General features: G+C 38.2%; 1 protein-coding gene across 1 annotated transcript in view; it reads left to right on the top strand.

The window, feature by feature from the left end:
• Positions 1–22,798, top strand: part of LOC136874603 (dual oxidase 1-like) — a 335,200-nt gene that overhangs the window by 233,901 nt on the left and 78,501 nt on the right. The window contains exons 21-24 of the mRNA XM_068227874.1: positions 4,514–4,595; positions 5,501–5,594; positions 5,777–5,870; positions 12,138–12,313. Coding sequence (XP_068083975.1) covers positions 4,514–4,595; positions 5,501–5,594; positions 5,777–5,870; positions 12,138–12,313 — 446 coding nt within the window. The remainder of the gene's footprint in view (positions 1–4,513; positions 4,596–5,500; positions 5,595–5,776; positions 5,871–12,137; positions 12,314–22,798) is intronic.

The raw sequence follows: 22,798 nt of genomic DNA on the forward strand, positions 1-22,798 counted from the left end.
GTACATCTGTGCATTTACTGAAAAGACACCTTGCAGTGGCATTTAAAGGAACATCGGTGTTTAATGTTAAGAACCAATATGCCAGACTCAGTGACAGAGAAAGGTTCAGGAATAGGATAGAGAAGCACCAGTGGGCGAGACAGGACAAGAGCATACTGAAAATATCAGCTGAAGAATGGGAGAGAGGGGAGAGAGAAGACGAAGAGGTGCTGGGAGGAGAAGAAGAAAACTGAAACCATGACAAGGCTGCCCATGGTCCTAAAGAAGCCAAAAAGAATAAGAATAAGATGATCTCTATCAAGGTTAATAGAGAACAGTAAGGTTAGTCATTCCGTGTTACGGGCTGCCATTGGCTGTCGCTGGGACGTCACCATGGAACATCGCTGGTAGCCGCTGACGGCAGATTGTATTAGCGCGCGGGTAATGTTTCACATTTTAATAATATGCTGAAGTGATATTTTAGAATTTTTGAACGTCATCCAATATATTCTATAGAAACATATATTCTGTACAAGATAAAGTATGTGTAACGTCGTAGAGCTACAAAATAAGAGGTACTTAGAAGCGCGCAATATGTTAGGTTTAAATCAACAGATTCGGGACAAATAAGACTATTTATATTAACTGATATTCACTCTTACCTCAGTGAAGATGATGTTGAATAAATGCATGGAATCTGCACCTCACTGTGACTGACAGATGGGGGTTTGTTTTATATCACAAACACTGTTAATTTGTTCAACACGTCACGGTGAAAACTTACAGGACACAATGTGATACGTAATCACTTCAAGTCTTGGAACACTAGCATCAAATAAATGGTTGGTCTTTCTTCCCGTTCACATAAGTCAAGAAGAGTATCACAGTCTAGTATATTCACTACCTACTCGATTTTCATCAAAAGGGCTACAGTTCGAATCGTAGTCGATGAAATTAAGACAGGGTATGAAATAAGTTCTTTTCTGAGTTCTGCACAAAAGGCAAAGTTCCCGTGGCTTTGCATATGTTTAAAATAACAAATACAACGGTCACGAGCGTTTCTTGACCTTGAAAACATTTATTTTGTTGATAAATGCCACATTCTCACTTTTTGCTTAAGGGCAGCCTCTGTTTTTATGGATTTCTGTTTTGCAGCCAACCAACGCAAACGGAGTAAGGTTCGGATCTTAGCATATGATTTCAAGACTTGTGGATGGACGTCAGGAAAACGGCTTTTCAGCTTCACAAACATATTGTTCACAACTTCTGGTTCCCTGTTCAAATCTGTTCGTCCGTGAACTTCAGCAAATATCAGTTCGAATTTAGTGATCATTTCCATGAAATCATCGGAAGGGACGAGCAAACCTCCCCGAGACAGCACGTGTATCCACCCCAGACTTGGGTCATCAGGCAGTGTCAACAACTCTCCTGTAGGCGTGCCCAGGGACCTGTCAAATTTTCGGCAGCGTTATGCGATGAACCCCGCAACGTATTTGAATCCCTCCACACTACAGTCAGTATCTTCCTGTAAGGATAGATTATCACTATCAACAGCTGGAAATTCAATGTCATTAATATCCTTGTCACCCTCAGTCATCGCCAGAGCTTCAGTCATATCCGGGAGGATGTTGCCAAACATAGCCAACGTAACTAATTCTCCTCCTTCGGCAGGAGCTACAGGTGACACATTGGAAAGAGGAATATCGCTGGAATTGGCACCTAACAACAACAGTCTGATCCTATTTTTGACATCAGGTGGAGATGGATGATCGTAAAAATGTCCAAGACCACTTAGGCGCGAAAAGAAATTTTCCAGGCAATCTTGATTCAAACGTGCTGTGAGAATGTATTTAACGCTGAAAGATTCCATGTCTTTGAAAAGGCCAAGCAGGGAATGGATACTTTTCAAAAATCCTTTTTGAAAGGGAAGCATGTGTTTCGCAGAGCCAACACGCATGTTCTCACAACATTCATAAAATTCTGTGAGGCATTTCTCCTATTCATAGCGATGAATGCCAAACCCACATGCAAGTGGCTTGTCACTCTCAGGTATTCTAGAATTCAAAATGTCTAGTGTCTCATCGGCAAGCTGTATGAACGCACTAACATGTTCTTCCTCTGGCATCAAGTACCGGATAGCCTGTGCTGTTGTGTTAGAAAACAACTCAGCTGCTAATCATACATGCTGTCACTCCCTGCCTACCACATTTATATGATGCTGAGAAAGCTTAGGACACATTTTAAATTCACCACTATCCAGAACCAATAATTTTTCAAGCACATTTTTCGTTGCTGGTTTTTTGCAAGGTAGTACAATACCTTTGTCCAAGAAGTGATTTCTCATTAACTTAAATAAATGAGGTACGTCAGCAAACACCCACACATTTCTGCTTGCATTGTGAGGATTAGGAAAATGAGTGTTTAGGTATGTTACCTCAAGTTCTTTCCACACAGATGCATTCTTGGCTCCCATGTCTGCTACAGTAGCTACAACACGGTATGAGACGCACTCTAAGGCCAATATTATTCTTTTCAGAAGCGTAGCTGTCATTTGTATGTCAAAATCAAAGTAGACAGGTTGTTTCCAAGATGAAAACAACCCTCATACCATAACAACGAGAACATTGCTATGTGGGTCTACTATTCTGTCTTCTTCTTGGTCATAACAAATTCTGCTCTCGATGTTCATTTCATTGAATGATACAACGCAGATTCGTTCTTTGTTGCTCAGTCTTTCAGCTAGCATTTTCATCAGAAGTAGAATGTCTAGCAGTATGCCTGGCCGACAGCATTAGGAGCGGTTTATCCATGTTCTTAGCGTTGAAACTGCAGGCAGTGGGTATTCCATTTTTTCTCGCAAGTAAATGTAGCATTTCTGCGAAACAGCATGTAGCGTAATCGCTTTACAAATGTCCTCCTTATTCCATTGAACTCGTTTAGATCCATTTAACAGACGTCTTATTTGGCTGGGTGAAAATATTTTCCTCAATATTCGTTTAACTTTGTCAGACACTAAAGTACTCATGTTCTTCTTTAGTTTGTGAACATTTCTTTGTGAAAGTGACAGCTTATTCGCAAGTGCTTTGTTTCGTAATTTTAATTTCATATTCACATCAGACAACTGAGCCAGTGGGTATTCCATTTTTTCTAGTGACCTTCATTGGTTAATTCCGATGGCTCGGGGATTGGGTGTGTGTGCCGTCTTCAGCATTAGAATTCATCATGTTAGGGCCCCATTCTTACAGGTGAATATATGGCATCAAATTAAAAGATCTTCACAAGGCCTCTTTAGAAGCCAGACACCAGTAGTAGTAGTAGTAGTAGTAGTAGTAGTAGTAGTAGTAGTAGTAGTAGTAGTTTTTTTGTTATGGCAGGGGAAAATCTTTTAAAGACACCACTCTGTGTGGGAGTTAGATTTCCACCAACTAAAAACCCCTGCCCTCTTCACTCAGCCCATTCTGGAACTGCTTGTCGGCATGACATCAGAATGGAGTGATGTATATTATTAAGTTCTTCCTTTCTCTTCTTTTTCCTTCATCCCCATAATGCTTGTCGCCATTGCCTTTACTGTGTTCCAGGCAAACGGGCTCTCTAACATAATATGAACCAGATTCCCTGGCGTGAGTCGTCGGCCAAGTTGTTGGCAGGCTTTCCTTCGTTCTTCCTTCCCATCGAACACAGTAAAAAAAAGTGTGTTCTACTGTATCCCTTTCAGAACAGTACCGACAACCATCTCCCTGCGTCTTTCCCATCTTCATGGCGTATACGCCAAATCTTCCATGTCCTGTCAGGATCTGCGACAGATAGTAATCTACCTGCCGATGTCTACATTTAAGCCAGTCTCCTATGTCGGGTATTAGCTTTTTTGTCCATTGGCCAACATCGGTTGTGCCATCCCATCGGTCTTGCCAGTCTAGTAAGAGTTGGTTCCTCAAGGCTTTCTTTTCTTCAGCAGATATAGTCGCACCTCTTTCATGCCAAAGTTTTCTCTCTACAACGAGGAGGTCAATGGGAATACTGGCAGCTACAACTTGTAAAGCTGCTGTCGAAAGAGTTCGATATGCACAGGTAACTCTGAGCAGCATTTTCCTCTGTACTCTTTCCATAGCTCTTCGGTGAATCTTCCTACTGAGTGCATTGTGCCAGATAGGTGCAGCATAAAGTAAAATGGAATATACTGCAGAGCACATAATCTGTCTCTTAAGTGTTCTTGGTCCCCCGATGTTAGGCATAAGTCTGGCTAATGCCAGTAGTAGTAGTAGTTGTTGTTGTTTTAGAAATAATTTTGTGATAGACTAACATATGATACCTGCCACAAGAAATAAATTTCATAATTAATCCATATTGTCAACCTCAACAATATAGAAGGTCTTAATATTTGAGTAACTGCACCTTTACAATACTGTACAATATTATTTGTTTTCATTTTGTTGTTGTTGTTGTTGTTGTTGTCGTTGTTGTTTGCAACTCTTGATTGTTTCAATAGATGAACCATAAATTATACTTCATTAAATATATAAGTTCTTCTTTCTAGATATTTGCTCTTGTGGATAAAGACAACAATGGATTTGTGTCCTTCAGAGAATTCCTTGACATGCTCATCTTATTTGCCAAAGGTAAGCAAATTGGGAAAATTTTTAAAATTATCTACAGAACTGTCTTCAGTCTATTTGAAGATACCATTCTATAAATATGTGGAGACTTTCCATGTCCTTATGTGTTTTCTTTCTATCTCTTCTCGTCCCACATTGACATGTCATTGTGTTCATTCTTCCATGTTCCTGTCTCTCTTCTTCTTTCAATTTTATGATCGGATAGGATCTCTGTCTGGTCCGTATTGAATTGTACATCAGTTTAAAAAATATTACTAAATTTTTTTATTAGGATCAACTTATTCTATACAGTTAAGTTCCTAAAGTTAGGATTTACATCTTATTATACTAAAATTTGATGGGACATGTTTTGCCCTAATTCAGTAGCCACAGGTTTTTTATTACTTCTCCTAGGTATTTGAATTGGGTGACTGTTTTGTCATTATTGCCATTTATGATTATTTCTTTTTATGATGTTGGAATTTGGAACATAATTTCTGTCTTTTCCTATAATATTTCCTAAGATAAAGAAATAAATATGCTTACTGGATTAAAGCCACTTATATATATTTAGAAAGCCGTGCTTTCTGCCAAATCACATTGGCCTTTATCAGGGCATGTGAAGGTTTGCCTTTGAAGGATCATGGATGTATAAGAACAGGGATCGATGAGGAGAGACAACAGTATATGAAGATGTGGAGATTTTCTTTGTCCTTCTGTGTTTCCTTTCTGTTTCTCCCTTTTCCCACAATGACCTGTCATTGTATTTTTCTAGTTATGTATTCCTATATTTTTATATATAATTTTATTTGCACTGATTTCTTCCTTTCCATTGCTTAAAGTACCTTCTTGTTTAATGTAATTCTGAATGTAATGTCCAAATATCTGCAGAAATGCTGTCACCAACCCAAGATTTGCTTTGACTGCAGGTTCCGCTGATGACAAGATAAAGCTCATGTTTGACATGTATGACATCAACCACACAGGACAGCTGTCACAGAAGGAATTCAAGAATATGATTAGGTGAGATTGTACTTTGTATGTAAGCTAAAGTTCAGGGGAGATAGGATGTTGATGTACCTCTTCTTTCTAGATTACATAAGCTCAAGTTTAGGGGAGATAGAATGTTGGTGTTCCTTTTCTTTCTAGATTACATAAGCTCAAGTTCAGGGGAGATACAATATTAATGTTCGTCTTCTTTCTAGATCACTCATGGAGACTGTAAATGCAGATGTTGAACAGTGCAATCTGGATACTGTCATTGATGATATGATTTTAAAAGCTGGACTTTCTAGAAAGGTAAAATCTCAATTATGCTTTCAATGCTGTGGTCTTTTAGAAATAATTTTGTGATAGACTAACATATGATACCTGCCACAAGAAATAAATTTCATAATTAATCCATATTGTCAACCTCAACAATATAGAAGGTCTTAATATTTGAGTAACTCCACCTTTACAGTACTGTACAATATTATTCGTTTTTATTTTACTTTTAAAAGGAATATGTTTCGCCTCTTCCCTGTGAGACATCTTCAGCCTAAAAATATTATAATTTATAATAAGTAACACAGATGTTCTTTGTAACACTAAAAACAATGACTTGTCCTTAAATTGTTTAAGAGTCAAGATGACTCAGTCTATCATATGTGAACACAGTTAAAAAACAGTTCATGTTGTTATTAAAATATTGTGTGTTATAGGAACAAATTACTAGAGAATACATTTCCATTGAGTTTTGATTCTCAAAATAAAAAAATTGATGTGAAGGCCACAGTGTTCTAAAAGCAGAAATAAATTAGGTTAATTTCATCTCAAGTTTATTTTGTGTCATAGGAACAAATAACCTTACTCCTTGTGGGTGGGGTTAACTTCCAATAAGTAACCAGGAGAACCTGACCCCTACAGAGCACGTCCCCAGGTGGCGGATAGGGGGCCCCTACAGTGTGTAGGGCTGGTTGAAATAACCAATACAACCCGTGGACCAACAGGTAGCCCAATTCCTGGGGGTTTTAAAATACTGGGACACCCTCTCTCCAGGGGTCATAAATATGGAGGGCCCTTGCCCTGGGTTAAGGGTGAAGACCTCAACAGCATCTACGGCGGAGAAGATGAACTTCGGTACGGTGGAGATGGCGGAAGAGGCAACCCATCCTTCAGGGGTGTACAGGTGGAACCTACTGCCTTGTAGGACGAGGAAGGCATCCTTAAAGGCTAAGGGAGTAAACCCTGAAAGAAAATCCTCTTATGCGTTAGGCCTAGCAAGTCAGCAGGAGAGTATTGAGTACAGTTGCTTTCCATAAGAAAAAGAGCCTCGGAAAGAATATTATAGACCGGACTGACACGTCCTCTCAGACAATTGTAAAGTATGATGACCGTAAGGCTGATGATATACAATGTTCTGAAAGGAAACCCCAAATAAAAAAGAGACCCAAATACCGAATTGGAACTATGAACATTCTATCATTAACTGGAAAGTTAGAAGAACTCCTAGACATGATGGATAGAGGAAAAATATCAATTTTGGGATTAAGTGAGACCAAATGGAAAGGGATTGGAAGTAAGACACTTCGTGGAGGTTATAAATTATACTGGAGTGGACAGGAGAAGGTAGCGAAAAATGGTGTTGGATTCTTAATTAACGAAAGGACTGATGCTACAGCTGAAGTTATCTGCAAAAGTGATAGAATCATTAAAATGTTCATGAAACTGGAGAACACTAAGTACACCATCATACAAGTGTATGCCCCACAGACAGGCTGCATTGAGGAAGACAAAGAGAAATTTCGGCAAGACCTGGAAGATACAGTTAATGAGGAAAATGTTATTATTATTGGAGATCTAAATGCGCAAGTTGGGGTAGACAGACTTGGGTACGAGAACATCATTGGTCCACATGGATTTGGACAAAGGAACCCAGAAGGAGAACAACTATTAGATCTGTGCAGAAGAAATGATCTTATAATCAAAGATACATTCTTCAAAAAAAGAGACAGTCACAGAATAACAAGGTACAGTTGGGATGGCCAGTATAGAACATTGATTGACTACGTAATCACAAATAAAGATGGTGGCAGGTTCATCACAGATGTGAAGGTCATCCCTAGTGAAACCATGGAGAGTGACCACAGATTGTTGGTAGTAGACTTCAAACATAAGGCAAAGGAAACACAGAAACTTATTACGAAAAAACCAAGGGTTAAAACTTGGAAGTTGCAAGAAGTCCAAATAAAGGAAGAATACAAAGTAAGGATTCAACAGAGTTTGCCGAAGTGTGAAGTAACCCGCGTTAATGAAGAATGGAAGGCCTTCAAAGACACCTTTGTGGGAGAAGCCAAAAACCTATGTGGAGTTACAAGTTCTATCAATAGAAAAAAGGAGACACCATGGTGGAATGATAGAGTGAAAACAGCGGTGAAAGAAAGAAACCAAATAAAGAAGGCACTGGACAAGGAAAAACAAAAGCAGGGACAAGAACGAAAAGAACAAGAAATACAAATACTTCAAGGAGTATACAGGAACAAGAAACTTGCTGTAAAGAACATTGTAAGGGAAGAAAAAGAGAAGAAATGGAATGAGTTTGCAGACAAACTGGAAGAGGACAGTAGAGGAAATATGAAATTGCAGTAGTGAAAAACAAGCGAAGGGATCAAGAGACCATAAAAGCAATAGAACGTGATGATGGAACTCTGGCACAAGAAGAGGGAGAAATTAAACAAGAACTCAATATCTATTTCGAAAAGCTGCTGAATGGAGATACAGAAAACATAACAACGGATAGAGGAGAGCCAAGTCGAGGAACCACAGCTGAACCACCAATTACATGGCTTGAGGTTGAAAATGCGCTCAAGAGCATGAAGAAAGGAAAGGCAGTGGGCATAGATGAACTAAGTGCAGATATGCTGAAAGCAGCAGGAATTCCAGGAATCCAGTGCTCAACAAGATATGGGAGGAAAATACTATTCCTGAGGACTGGAAGATGGGCATCATTGTACCTCTGTTCAAGAAAGGAAGCCGACGAAAATGTACTAATTACCGTGGTATCACACTACTGTCTCATGTCCTGAAAATATTGGAAAAAATAATAGAGACCAGAATCAGAGATATTGTTGAACCAATTTTGGAAGAAGAGCAGTATGGTTTCAGACCAGGAAGGTCAACTACAGACCTTATATTTGCAATTAGGATGCTAATGGAAAAATACTGGGAGAAGAACAAGCCTTTATTTCTAATATTTTTGGACATTGAGAAAGCATACGATAGTGTACCAAGGGAAAGAATTTGGCAATGCATGAAAGAACTTCAAGTGCAAGACAGCCTCATAGACAAAGTGAAAATGTTGTATAGTGGGAACAGAAGCTGTATTCAAGTAGGATGTGGTTTGTCGGACTGGTTTGAAACAAAGAGAGGAGTGCAGCAGGGCAGCTCATTGTCACCACTTCTATTTATTATTGTAATGGATGTAGTAATGAAATCTATTAAAAGGAAAGAACATGGAGATATCATAGCCTTCACATTTGCAGATGATGTTGCAATCTGGAGTGACTCAGAAGAGAAATTGGGAGAGAGAATACAAAGCTGGAATGAGGAGTTTAAGTAATATGGTTTAAACATCAGCAAGACCAAGACGGTGGTGATGAAAGTGTATGGGGAAGGAGCAGAACCAATAGTCATGTTAAATGAAGCTCAACTGGACAGCGTTCCAGTTTTCAAATACTTGGGTAGCGTTATATCAAATGACAACCTAGCAAAACATGAGGTGAACAATCGAATCAATAAGGCAACACAATTTTACCACCAGGTAAGACACCTGCTGTGGCATGAGCAAATACCCATGAAAACAAAAATGACATTGTACAAGTCCTATTATACACCAATTCTTACATACAGTCTCGAAACCACAACACTGACCAATAGAGATAATTCCAAACTTCAGACAGCTGAAATGAAATTCCTATGCACTATGATCCAGAAAACCAGGAAAGACAAGATTAGGAATGAGAAAATTAGAGAAGAAGTAGGAATAGATGATTCTCTCCTCAATAAGATTCAGATATCAAGACTGAAGTGGTTTGGTCACATGAAGAGGATGCCAATAAACAGAACTGCAAGGAAGGAATTTGACAGAAAGGTAGAAGGAAGACGACCCATGGGAAGGCCACGAAGGAAGTGGATAGATTTAGTTAAGAGCGATGTACTGCTGAGAGGTCATGATTGGGACAAGTTGGTGGAGGAAGAATGGTACAAGGACAGGATGAGATGGAGGAGGCTCATATACCACACCCGGGAAACTGGAGATGGTTTAGGATGATGATGATGAGGAACAAATTACTAGAGAATACATTTCCATTGAGTTTTGATTCTCAAAATAAAAAATTGATGTGAAGATCACAGTGTTCTAAAAGCAGAAATAAATTTTGAATTAGGTTAATTTCATCTCAAGTTTATGGATGCTTGAGTGCACATGTATCTGATTAAACAGGGCTTGTTTTCCAAGGTGGAATTTCCCAATATACTGGTTGTGTACTGGTCAAATCATGTGTTTCTTATTATAGTATTTTTAGGCTGAAGATGTCTCACAAGTAAGAGACAAAACATGTCCTTTAAAAAAAAAAATTATGCCCACATTGGAGCACTTCAACCAATCCATATACATTTAAGTCTTAAGAGTATTAGCTACAAATTTGGCTTATGTTTCTTCTTCTGCTTCCAGAACTTCTTCATTCTTTCTGACCTGCCTGCCCTTTCTTTGTGTACTGTTTGCATGTAAAAGTTTTCAGTATAAGTCTCAAGTCTCTGTTTCTCAGGATCCTCTTCTCTTCTCAATCTTCAATTTGCTGCATCATCAAGCTTAACTCATCTAAATCTTCTTGGACTTCTTTGAACCAATTATTCTTTGTTTTACTTTTGCAAAAGTAGTTGAAAAGATGTTTCAGTACCCTGGTTTCTGGTAGTCTTGATATGTGGCAGAAAAATGCAACCCTCCTTTTCTGCATTGTGTCTACTGTATTACTGACTCAGTTTCCTGGTATACAACTTCATTAGGTAATAATTACCATTGTCCATCTAATTGGTGTTTTTTGTTTATGATTGTTCTAAGGATTCTTCTTTCTGTCTTCTGTAATTTATTTGTTGATTTGGTGTTCAAATTGAATAGTGTTTCACTAGCATAGCTTGCTTCAGGTTTAATAACAGAGTTGTAGTGTTTGAATTTTGCATTTATCGAGAGAGATTTCTTCTTGTAGGTTGGCCAAGTGATACGTTGTGCTTGTTCAGTTTAGTTGTTCTATTTTCTACTGATACTTTCTCGTTTAAGTTCCAAGTAATAATCTCCCCAAGATACTTGAATTTATTTACAATCTTAATATTTTTGTTATTATTCAGTGTGATAGTTGGTGTTTCAACCTTGAAGGATGGCATCATTTCCCTCTTTTCAAATGAGATTTGTAGTCCGACTTCTGCTGCTATTTTTTTTGAGTTCTTCAACTTGGTTAGCCTCTTCCACACTATTTACGAGCAACACAAGGTCATCTGCAAATGCTAGGCAATTGCGTTTGATATTTTTGCCAATCTTCATGTTTGGTTGGCATTTCTTAGTCCACTCTTGCATGATTTTCTCCAGTGTGCAGTTAAATAGTAGTAGTGAAAGACCGTTACCTTGTCAAAGACCACTCTGGATTTCAAATGATTCAGACAACTCCCCTCTAAATTTAACTTTTGATTTAGTGTTTTTAATGGAAATTCCAATAAGGTCGATAAGTTTCTGGTGTATTCCAAATTCCTTGAGGATTTTAAATAATGACTCATGATGGATACTGTCATATGCTTTCTTGAAGTCATCAAAAGTGATGACTAACTTTTGTTTCTCACTCTTTGATGTTCATGATCCTCTTAAGACTGATGATTTGATCTGGACAACTTCTTACAGGTCAAAATCCTCCCTGATATTCTCGAAGTTCTTGGTCGAGTTGTTCCTGAATTCTTGTTAGGATAACTATAGACAGGTTCTTATATTCTTGTGTGGTGGAATTACTCAATTATGTTGATGTGATACCTGATTTTATTCTACATCAGTTATGACCTAATTATTAGTTGATAAGAGGTTACTCTCTATAACACATAAGTCTTATGGTTCAGACTCAACCAATGGCTTCCATGCAGAATACAAACATAATTTTCTGCACCAACTTGTAATGCAATATTCCCATGCTGCAACATGTTAATGCAAGTGGATTTGAATATGTACGGTATATTAAAGAATATTTGTAATGAATGAAGAATTAATACAGTTAAATATTTTCATAAAGTAAAGTTTAATTTCATTTTGAATGTATGTCATTATTTGTTAAAGTAATGGATCAGTATTTCAGTATTTCTGTTATTTCATGGCAGTCTTGTAATTGGCACTTTAGGTGAGTACAATACTTTTAGTTTTAAATGTTAATGATTTGTTTACAACTTCCATCTTTGTTATCAGTGGTTTATCCTGTCATGTCTTCCTATTCATTCATTTTGCTATCTTTATGGAAGAGTGACCAATGTTCATCACTCTTTGGTCACATACAGGATCCAATGAGACTTGAAGACTTCCAGCACCTTCTGCATGATTATAAAGATGAACTGGGCTATGCTGAACTGAACTTCCCTGGTGTTACAATGGCCCAGAGTCTGACAGTCATGAGGCCTGGTTATCGACCATCATACCTCAGTACAATACGGCAAACAGCATACAACTTGTATGAGTAAGTACTGTTTACATCACAGATATAAGTGGAATACTCTTGGCATTTCAGCAAATGATTGTGATAATGATGATGATAATACTTTATTAATGGTAATGCATTTTAGACAAAAATGGAGAAAAATAAACAAAATAAGACACACTAAAAAGAAAGTTCAGGGGAGTATAAGTAGAAAAAGATGTACAGATATATACACAGGTTATATTACAAGCAAGCACAGGAAAGTAATAGTTAATTCTGGATATTGTGTGAGTGATTTCTAAATTTTGACAATGAGTAGTTAAATATATCAATATCCACTTTGTGTAGAGATCTTGACATCCGTTCAATTTGGCCCATTGAATGCATAGTTAGTTCTATGCCAATTTGTAGGCAATGTATTCTTAAACCTTGTGTGTTTGTCTGGTACATGTATGATGACTACTGTTGTTGTCATTGTTGTTGTCATTGTTGTTGTTGAAATAGAATACATTTATCATTTCATTTCATCCATTCCATTTCATTCACTCAATAAAAATACATACATACATCATCATTATCCACATTATCGACTGTTATGCCTTTCAGCATTCAGTCTGAAAGCCTCTGTGAATTTGCTAAATGCCACCACAATCCTCTATTTGTAACAATCTCTTCTGCCTCATTTAGTTCTATACCTATTATCTCTAAATCATTAGAAATTGAGTCTAACCATCATTGTCTTGGTCTCCCTCTAGTCCTCTTACTCTCCATAATAGAGTCTATTCTTCTCCTAGGTAACCTATCCTTCTCCATTCACCTCACATGACCCCACCACCAAAGCCAGTTTGTGCGTACAGTTTCATCCATCGAGTACATTCCTAACTTAGCCTTTATCTTGTCATTCTGAGTGCCTTCCTGCCATTGTTCCCACCTGTTTGTACCAGTAATCACTGATAAACTTAACCATAATAGGTATTCAAATTAAAGAAGTACAGCTGAGAACCCATTTTAAGGTAGAAAAGAGAAAAAGAAGCAAAATATAAAACTTGAAGACATTAAATTTATTTAGGTTTCTCACTCAACATCATCTAAATATTCAAATTTTATATAATGATAATTCTTGTAATATTTCACTAATGTTTGTTTATTCATTGATATGGTGAATTATGATATAATACTTCTTTAAATTTTAGGCTAAACAAAAGATAGAGTTATATTGTTTTTATTCTTTGATTGGACTTCACTGATGAAGGGAATGTAGGCCTACTATGTTCCTGAAACATGTATAAATAAATAATTTTCAATTATAAAAGTATATTGACAAGGTGGACCAAGCACATACTATTTTAATCATTTTTAAAAACTCCAGTAACCATTCTCGCTACTTTCATGTCTGTTACTTCTAACTTATGAATAATATATCCTGAGTCCACCCAGCTTTCACTCCCGTAAAGCAAAAGTGATTTGGGGAGAAGATGACAGGAAGGTTCAAGAACAGTTGAATGTGGTGAATGGGAAGATCGAAGAATGTGGATTGAAAATAAGTGTAGAAAAGAGTAAAACTCTTGTTATGATGAGAGGGAAGAAAGAAGGGAAAGGTCAGATTAGACTTGCAGACAAGCCCCTGGAAGTAGTGGAAACGTTTAAATACCTGAGGAGTGAATTAATGGAGAATGCTCGACTGGATGCTGAGATTAGTAAAAGGATTCAAGCTGGAAGTTGTTTCTATCACAGTGTAAGAAACATGTTATGGGACAAAGATGTGCCAACAGAAGCAAAGGATACTATGTACAAGATGTATTACGTACCCATAACAACTTACGGAGCAGAAACTTGGACAATGACAAAGAAGGATGAGAGTCGAATACAGGCAGCCGAAATGAAGTTCTTGAGGAGTATGATACAGAAGAGTAGAAGAGACAAAATAAGGAATGAGAAAATCTGGGAAGAAATTGGAGTGGAAAAAATGAATGATAGAATAGAGAAGAGCCGACTAAGATGGTTTGGGCACATAAAGCGAATGAGCGACGAAAGAATGCCAAAAAAGGTGATGGAAATGCAAATCCAAGGAAGGAGAGGCTGTGGACGACCACGATTGAGATGGAAGGATACCATCCAATGCAGCATTATAGAAAAAAACCTGGACTGGGGCACAGTGTTGGAGGAGGAGTGATGGAAAGACCGAAGAAAGTTGGTCTGAAAACAGACCAGTGTAAAGATAGTTTCTTCTGGGAGCTGACTTCCTTCTTACAAAATACTGTTGATTGCAACTGCGAGCTCACTGCATTAACTTTACTGCAGCTTGATTCAATCTCACATACTATACTCCCATTCTGGGAGAATACACATCCTAAATACTTGAAATGATTTACTTGTTCTTGCTTTGTATCCCCAATTTGACATTCAACTCTCTTGGATACACGTGTTTCAAATACCAGAATTCATTCAATAATTTCAAAACTTTAAAAGCTGGACAAAATATCATAATGATGATGTTTTGAAAAAAGGGCATTATCAGCCAAATTTCAACTATTTTGGAGGTTATTTATTTAGTGTATGATGAATACATTACCATATATGTAACAACCATGTCAAGTTCACAACTAAAATTCCATATGAGTGTTGGAGAGCCAGAGTAGAGCTTCACATGATACACAATATAAGTCTATAAAGCCTCCGTAACAACATAAAGGACAGTGTGGTCAATTATCTGTTCCTATTCTCTGCAGTTACATTGTGATGAGGTCTTCCATCCCTATATGAACAGGGTAGCTCCACATCTAGGACAGATATTGTTTATGTAAGCATCGTTTTGATACGGGAAAAAAAGTAATGCAATTTTTAAAACTATTTTTTTGTACATGTAAGCCTGTACCTAAAACTACTTCTCAACATTAGTTCCAAGCATGTTAAAGCACTTGTCATATCTTGAAAACAGCTTCTGAATTCCATCCTCGTATAAATCTGCCACCTGATGTGCCACCCACTGCTGCATGGTTGTTTTTAGGTCATCATCGTTGTCGTGGTGCTGACCTCCTAAATACTTCTTTTTGTGTAGGAACAAGTGGTAGTCACCAGGCACTAGGTCAGGACTATATGGAGGATGATCAAATTGTTCCCAACCAAATTAAGCTATGAGGTCTTGGGTTCAATTAGCCGTGTGAGTTACACGTTGTCATGAACCAAAAGAATCCCCCTTGTGAGCACGTCACGCCGTTTGTTTTGGACTGCACAACGGAGTTTACTTAAGGTCTCGCAATAAGTCTCGGCATTTATTGTGTCACCCCGGTGCATAAAATCCACAAGCAACAAACCTTGCTTATCCCAAAACACAGTGCACATGAATTTGTGAGCTGGAATTGTTTGCTTGTGCTTCACTTTCTTGGGTGATGTTGAGTGTCTCCATTCCATAGATTGCTGTTTTGATTCTGGTGCAACATAAACCACCCATGTTTTGTCACTGGTGACAATTCGGCTTAGGAACGCATCATCCCTCTTGAGTTTTGTATCCAGACACCGTGTTTTCTTAGCTGGAGAATGCTTACGATACTACCTGGCAGTTTGGGATTATCTGCACACTGTACCATTGGGGATTTTGGGGCAGACTGCCAGCATTTATTGAGAACTTCATGTCCCTCCAGTTTTTTTGAGCCCAAGTAGTGAATGTATTTCCTAAATATTACATTTATGAAAATGGAGTACCACAGGGATGTGTATTGAGCGTCACATTGTTCACAATCACCATCAACGGCATAGTTGCCGCTGCTGGGCCCGCAGTCATTTTATCGCTCCAGAAGGATGGCATTTGCTGAGAGACAGCTACAGCAAGCTATTAACCAAGTCGACAGATGGGCCTTGCAACAGGTTCTTCAATTTTCAGCAGCGATAACTTCAGTTGTACATGTTTGTTGACGTCGACTTGTGCATCCTGAAACAGAACTCCACTTACGGAACAGTTTCTTACCAGTAGTAGACACCTGCAGGTTCCTGGGTCTCCATTTTGTGGCAGCCCCACATTCATCATTTGAAGGTTGCCTGCATGAAGCAGCTTAATATACGTATATTAAGTATACTTTTCTCAGCAGTACTTCTTGGGGGCTGACCGTGTGGTTCTGCTATGTTTCTACACAGCAACTGTCCTCTCCTGAATTGACTATGGTAGTAGGGCTTATGGTTCAGCATCAAGATCTATGCTGAACGTTTTAGGCAGTATTCAACATAGTGGAGTTAGGCTGGCAACAGTAGCTTTCTGTACTAGCCCTATTCTATCCCTACTCGCTGAAGCAGAAGTTCCACCTTGATGGAAAATGAGGCAGTAATTACTACTCATGTACACTGCCAAAATTCATGAAATGCCACTACATTCAAGCTATAAATGCATCTTCAGTACCCAATACAACCAAAGGTACCAAGACCGGTCAAATGCCACATGGCATGGTTGGGTTTTGGTTTGATAGCTTGTGTTGTGAGTTAGATGTGGTTATCGATGGCTGTCTTGAGCAAGGTACCTCCGTGGTTAGTTCCACTACCATATATACAGCTAGATCTACTCTGTGGACCCAAGGTGAACACGGATGCCTCTGTTCATCAGAGGTATTTCCAGGACTCCGTTCACCAGTATCGGGCCACAAGATTTATCTTCATGGATGGTTCTAAAATTGCAGAAAATGTGGGTTGTTCTTCCATCACCAATAATAAAAGCCTGAAGATCTTGCTTTCTAGTGTGTCTAGCCCTCTTAGAAGCTCTGGAGTTTCCACTGGGTGACAAAATAAATTATAAAGTTTATAAAATTATTTACAGTATAACAGTCGGGGGGGGGGGGGGGGGTATAGTGCTCGGCATCAATGTTTTTAACAAAAATTACTGCCAGTGGTTGGTAACTATTATATTATATTTTTTCTGTGAGTGCATCAGTTATTCTTCAGAGGACCACTGCTGAACTCTGCTATAATTACCCAGTAATTTTAAGCATTGGTGCCAACTTCTTATTCTTTAAACTTATATTGTTTAACCATCACCATTGTACAAGAGTTTCTCGTACTTAATTTTCCCATTGTAATGTGTATTAATTTGTGCATGTTAAATACTAACAGGTACCTGATTTTTGCCTTGAGGAGGTAATTTGACTGATGATGCCCTCAATGAAGGGCGAAACATGTCTCAAGCAGAATTAATAATAAATTCCTAAATGTAAAATTTATATGTATTGAATAGGTGACAAAATAAACCATTTAGCATCCTACATTCAGTATCTTCAATACGGACAACAATGATTTTTATCACTTGCAATACCAATAGATTGACGGAAAGCTACCTGGGCTGCCACAGCCCAAGCCTAACTACAATACTTCAGATCTTAACTGGCCTATCAAAACTGTCTATAATGGTGGCAATTGAAATGCTCGCTTTTGTTTGTTTTGATTAGTGGAATTCGTGTTGTTACCAAGTATGTACGGCAATTTGAATATTATTAATAAAATATTATGCTTATTTATAACCTTAAAAAGGCTATAGAGTCTCTTTCAGTGCCATAAGAAGCTGTTTGTCCTTAAAAAACGTATGTATTTGAACAATTCCAGTGGTAATAAGGTTATTGTCCATTTGTTCTTCTCAGAACCTGTTTTCTCTATATTTTCAATTATTTGTGCATTATGTTTATAGTTTAATCAGATGAGTCATATGTGATGTGTGCTTGGGTGTAGTTCCAATTATAGGGGCAGAGCAAAAGCTTCAGTGTTCAGATTTCCAAAATACCTAGTATGAAGGTAAATTGGTTAGGTGCATTCATAGGGAAAACTTTGAACCAAGTGATACTAGTGTTGTGTGTATTAATCATTTTGCTATCAAATTTATTGTTAGGGAAGATGTTATACCCATAGAAGCTGTTGATCCAGTTCAGGTGCCACGCAAACTTCCAATGTTAACTAACGATGCCTATCCTAGCATTTTCCCCAATCAGCCTACGTACCTAACTACAAAATTAAATCAGTCCCGGAAAGATCCAAAGAATTATGATTCAAGAGTTATGACGGAGATATGAAAATAATTTTAAATGGGAACAAAAATGATGTAAAAACATTTACGCTCTTTAGGCTTTTTCATTCGTAAAATTACCAACGTTTCACCCCAGTGTAGCATTGGGCTCATCAGATGGATTGATACACCTATCCAAGATGCTGGTGGCTGGTGCGCCATTGAGCGTTGAGACACCACTGCAAGTCTCTTATGTAGGACAGTGCAATGACGATGCTCTAGGGGAAGCATGTCTTCCACTTGTATAAATGTCTGCCTTTGGCTTTTATATAAAAAATAAGGTCCCTGGAAGGAAACCAAATTTAATTCCATCGATTGCAAATGTAAGCTCTTTAGGCTGTTTCAATTGTCAAATTACCAGCGTTTCGCCCCAGTGTAGCAGTGGGCTCATCAATTGAATTGCTACACCTTTTCAAAACGCTGGAGGCTAGTGCGCCATTGATACACCACTGCAAGCCTCTTATGTAGGACAATGCAGTGATGGAGCACTAGGGGAAGCATGTGCCTCCACTTTTATAAATTCCTGCCTTTGGCCTTTATATCAACAATAAGGGTTCCTAGAAGGAAAACCATAATTTAATTTCACCGATTGCAAGTGTTAAAAACATGTAAATTCTTTAGTCTTTTCAGTCGTGAAACTACCAGCGTTTCGCTCCAGTGCAGCATCGGGCTCATCAGTTGGATTGCTACACCTCTCCAAGATGCTGACGGCTAGTGCGCCATTGAGACACCACTGCAAGCCTCTTATGTAGGACAATGCAGTGATGGTGCATGATGTAATTGAATAATTTTTAGTGTTTTACAACGGAGGTATCTAAACAAAACCTAACCCCATTCCGTGTGAGTTGAACTGTGGATTACCTTCTTTTTTTGTTTAAAAATTACAAGAGGATGATGTGCCTTCAATTCTGGTGAGTTTTAAGGGGGGTGTGTGTGTGTGGTTTTTTTTGTACCAGGAAGGCATAGGCCCTGGCACATCAGCATTATAAAATCTTTAATTATGAGAGAATGGCTGAGTTGTGACATAAGGAACAGCTGTCCAAGGGAATGTTCTTGTCTCTACTGCTCCGTGTATGTGTGAGGGAGACAGCGAAAGAGGGGAGCAAGGTCAAGTGACGTCAGCGCCACATGTATCTCACCTTCCCATGGAAACATCTAGAAATGATTTTTATAACTTCTAAACAGCTTGACAGATAAAAACAAGACAAACACCAACATGTAGCCCACATTTCAAATGTACAATGTTAAAATTTGAAATCAATTCACCTAGTAGTTTAGTTTGGAATGCATAACCACCCCTCTGTCGCATGACCCAGTGAGCTCGCTCCCAGCAGAATATAAATAGGTCAACGACTCAAGGGTATAGTCAGTTGAAATCTACAACTCGATCATGGTTAGAGGTCATACTGCTCCATCGCGCATCGCATGAGATGTGTAAGTCATAGTCCAAAACTTTGAATTTGTGCAAGATCGTAGTAAGTGAAGTTTCAACCGCGTCGTGGATGTGTGAGATGTGATAAAGTTCTGTCGAACTGAGTTTCGTCGTGTAATATTAATGAATTTCTTGAACAAGTGATCTTGCTATAGAGACTGTGCATTTAGGTAGAATTGAGAATACCTGTGTTTAATTTACCATTCCACAGTATTATGGACTGTATTAATTCCCCATATATTTGAAATCTGTCGGGATCATTTACAGTGACAGGCAAGTTCTGAAATTGTGCATGATTTAAACCTTCAAATAATTATAATTTCATTAGTCTTGAGACGTATTTCTTGTATACAATTATGATTGTAAGTTATTTGAAGTACTATTCCACTCAAATATTCAGTATTTAATAGGACTGAGTGTGGCTAATTTCACATTTTTCCTTGAACATTCGATTATTGTCATAAGAAAAGAACTGAATATTAAGGACATTTTATGGTGATATTAGGTCATACGAACTCTCATTATGAGAACTCATTCATAAAAACCATTTAAGCAGTGAATATTAGGATTCAAGAGACTGTTCTAGAAGTGACCTTAATTGCATTTAGTCGAGTATTTAATGGACTGTGATAGTTATTCTTATACTGAATTTCGACATAATCTGTGATTATTATGAACTGTGCTAGTGTCTCATTTCATGTCTTATAAACTGTATGGTGAAAGAATGTGCTTTCCACTTCACGAACGATATCATTTTATTACTACCGTAACTTGATTTATAGCTCGAACTGTGACATAGACTGTACTATTCCAAGTCACGCATTTAATGCCATAGTACAAAAGTGCGAGTACAAACTGTGCCTTAGGACTTATTTCAGTGTGAAATACAAATCATAAATGATAATTGATAGTCCTACAACTTGCTGTATAGTGCCAATTGAACTTTCCCGTGTTTCAACTTTTTTTTTTTTTTTTTAATGCTAGTGGCTTTACGTCGCACACATTTCTTTTCAAAACACCAGAAATCTTGGCAAAGTTTCGTAATATCACACTACGTAGAACATCATACCCAGCGTGGGATTATTCGTGGTGTCTTCGAGGGACATTCGTGGTATCCAGCGAGGAATTAATTGTGGTATCTACGAGGGATTAACCGTGTTGTCATCGTGGGATGGAACGTGGCACGCTGCTGGTGCTGAGTTCGAGTTCAGGCTGTTTGCTGCGGAAGCTCCAGTCACCAAGCTGCAGAGCTGTACTTCATCCATTCTTATGAGCAGAACGCAGGTGTATTTTACCTTTTCTTAAGTGAGTAATTACACTTAGACAATAACTGACCTTTTAATAATGCACTCAATCATTCAACAGTGCTACGTTGATCAAATGAAAAGTGCTTTATAATTTTTAATCATGTGAATTCTGCTTGTATAAATTGTAGGAGACTTCAAGTCATATTTCAATGAACTTTAGGTTTCTCTTCGAAGTTGTGTAAACTGAAATCATTTCACAATAACTAGATGAACTGTAGAGCTTGTCATATAACAAGTGCACAATTTAACATTCTTGTATAATTGTTGAGATGAACTGTAGGATTTCTCCAACATGTGATTGAAAATATTTAATTTGAACTATAGGATTGCTAAAGCAAGTGTCAGTTAATATTACGTTTAATAATTTTAAAAAGACTTTAGGTTTTCACCACAAGTGATGGACTTAATTTGCAATTTAAAAAATATTGGTAAATCACCAAGTGGTTGAATGAAGTTCTAGGATCAAAGTGTTATTTTGAATTTGAGTTTTTATGAGAGATCCTAGATGAACTTTAGGGTGTATTGAGATCTTAGAAAACACCGGGCGAGTTGGCCGTGCGCGTAGAGGCGCGCGGCTGTGAGCTTGCATCCGGGAGATAGTAGGTTCGAATCCCACTATCGACAGCCCTGAAAATGGTTTTCCGTGGTTTCCCATTTTCACACCAGGCGAATGCTGGGGCTGTACCTTAATTAAGGCCACGGCCGCTTCCTTCCAACTCCTTGTCCTTTCCTATCCCATCGTCGTCATAAGACCTATCTGTGTCGGTGCGACGTAAAGCCCCTAGCAAAAAAAAAAAAAAGATCTTAGAAAACTGATATTTATTTTGAACATTAACATCAAGTGGATGTATAGGATTGTGACAGTGCATATATTTCATTTACGTAATTGCATTCTGAAGAGATCAAGTGAAAATTTAATTTTGATGAAGGAGAAGCAGGGTGAATTACTTGAGATTATCAATAAATATTGTCAAAAATGTTAATTACCATCTATTATGTATATATATATATATATATATATTGTATGGAACAAATGATGTACATGATTTACAAACAAATATGTACATAATAAATTAAATCAGGAAAGCGCTGGAGCTGATGCTTTCATGAACTCTTCCCTAACACCTGTGAAGCTACGCTGTGGACACTCCCGAATGATGTGGTTCATCATCTGTTCTTGAGCTCCCGCAGTCGCAAGCAGGTGAATCTAGCCATCCCCATTTGTGCAGTGTTACTTTGCACCTACGTTCGTACGTGGTTTAGTTGCCACCATGTAGCTCTCATTAGATCAGTTCCTCGAACATGCCGGAAAGGATCATCTAATTGGATTTGACGAGGTGATGAGAAATCTCTCCATCCTTCCTTCCAGACTTTGTTGATGTTGAAAGGCCCTGGCTGCTTAATAATGTTATCATCCCAAATAGGCTTCCTGGATTTCAGATGCATGGTTGGCGGATTACTCAGTACTGAGTGAACCGGAAGGTGTTTGAAGTCAGGACAGTTGTAAGTTTTCCAAGTTTGAGCAGCAGCTTGTTATCTTCCCAGTTGTGGAGGAGGCCAGTATGTGCAACCATGACACAGGCGTTGATCTTAATGTGCCTATTATGATCCTTAAGGTCTCATTAAGCTGAGTATCCACTCTGTGGACATGAGCACATGACCATACCAGTGCACAGTATTTGGCAACAGAGTAGACGAGTGCAAGGCTTGCCACACAAAGAGTACTTGCATCAGCACCCCATGTTGTGCTG

Source organism: Anabrus simplex, chromosome 5 (assembly GCF_040414725.1).
Source record: "Anabrus simplex isolate iqAnaSimp1 chromosome 5, ASM4041472v1, whole genome shotgun sequence".
NCBI classification, from domain to species: Eukaryota; Metazoa; Arthropoda; class Insecta; order Orthoptera; family Tettigoniidae; genus Anabrus; species Anabrus simplex.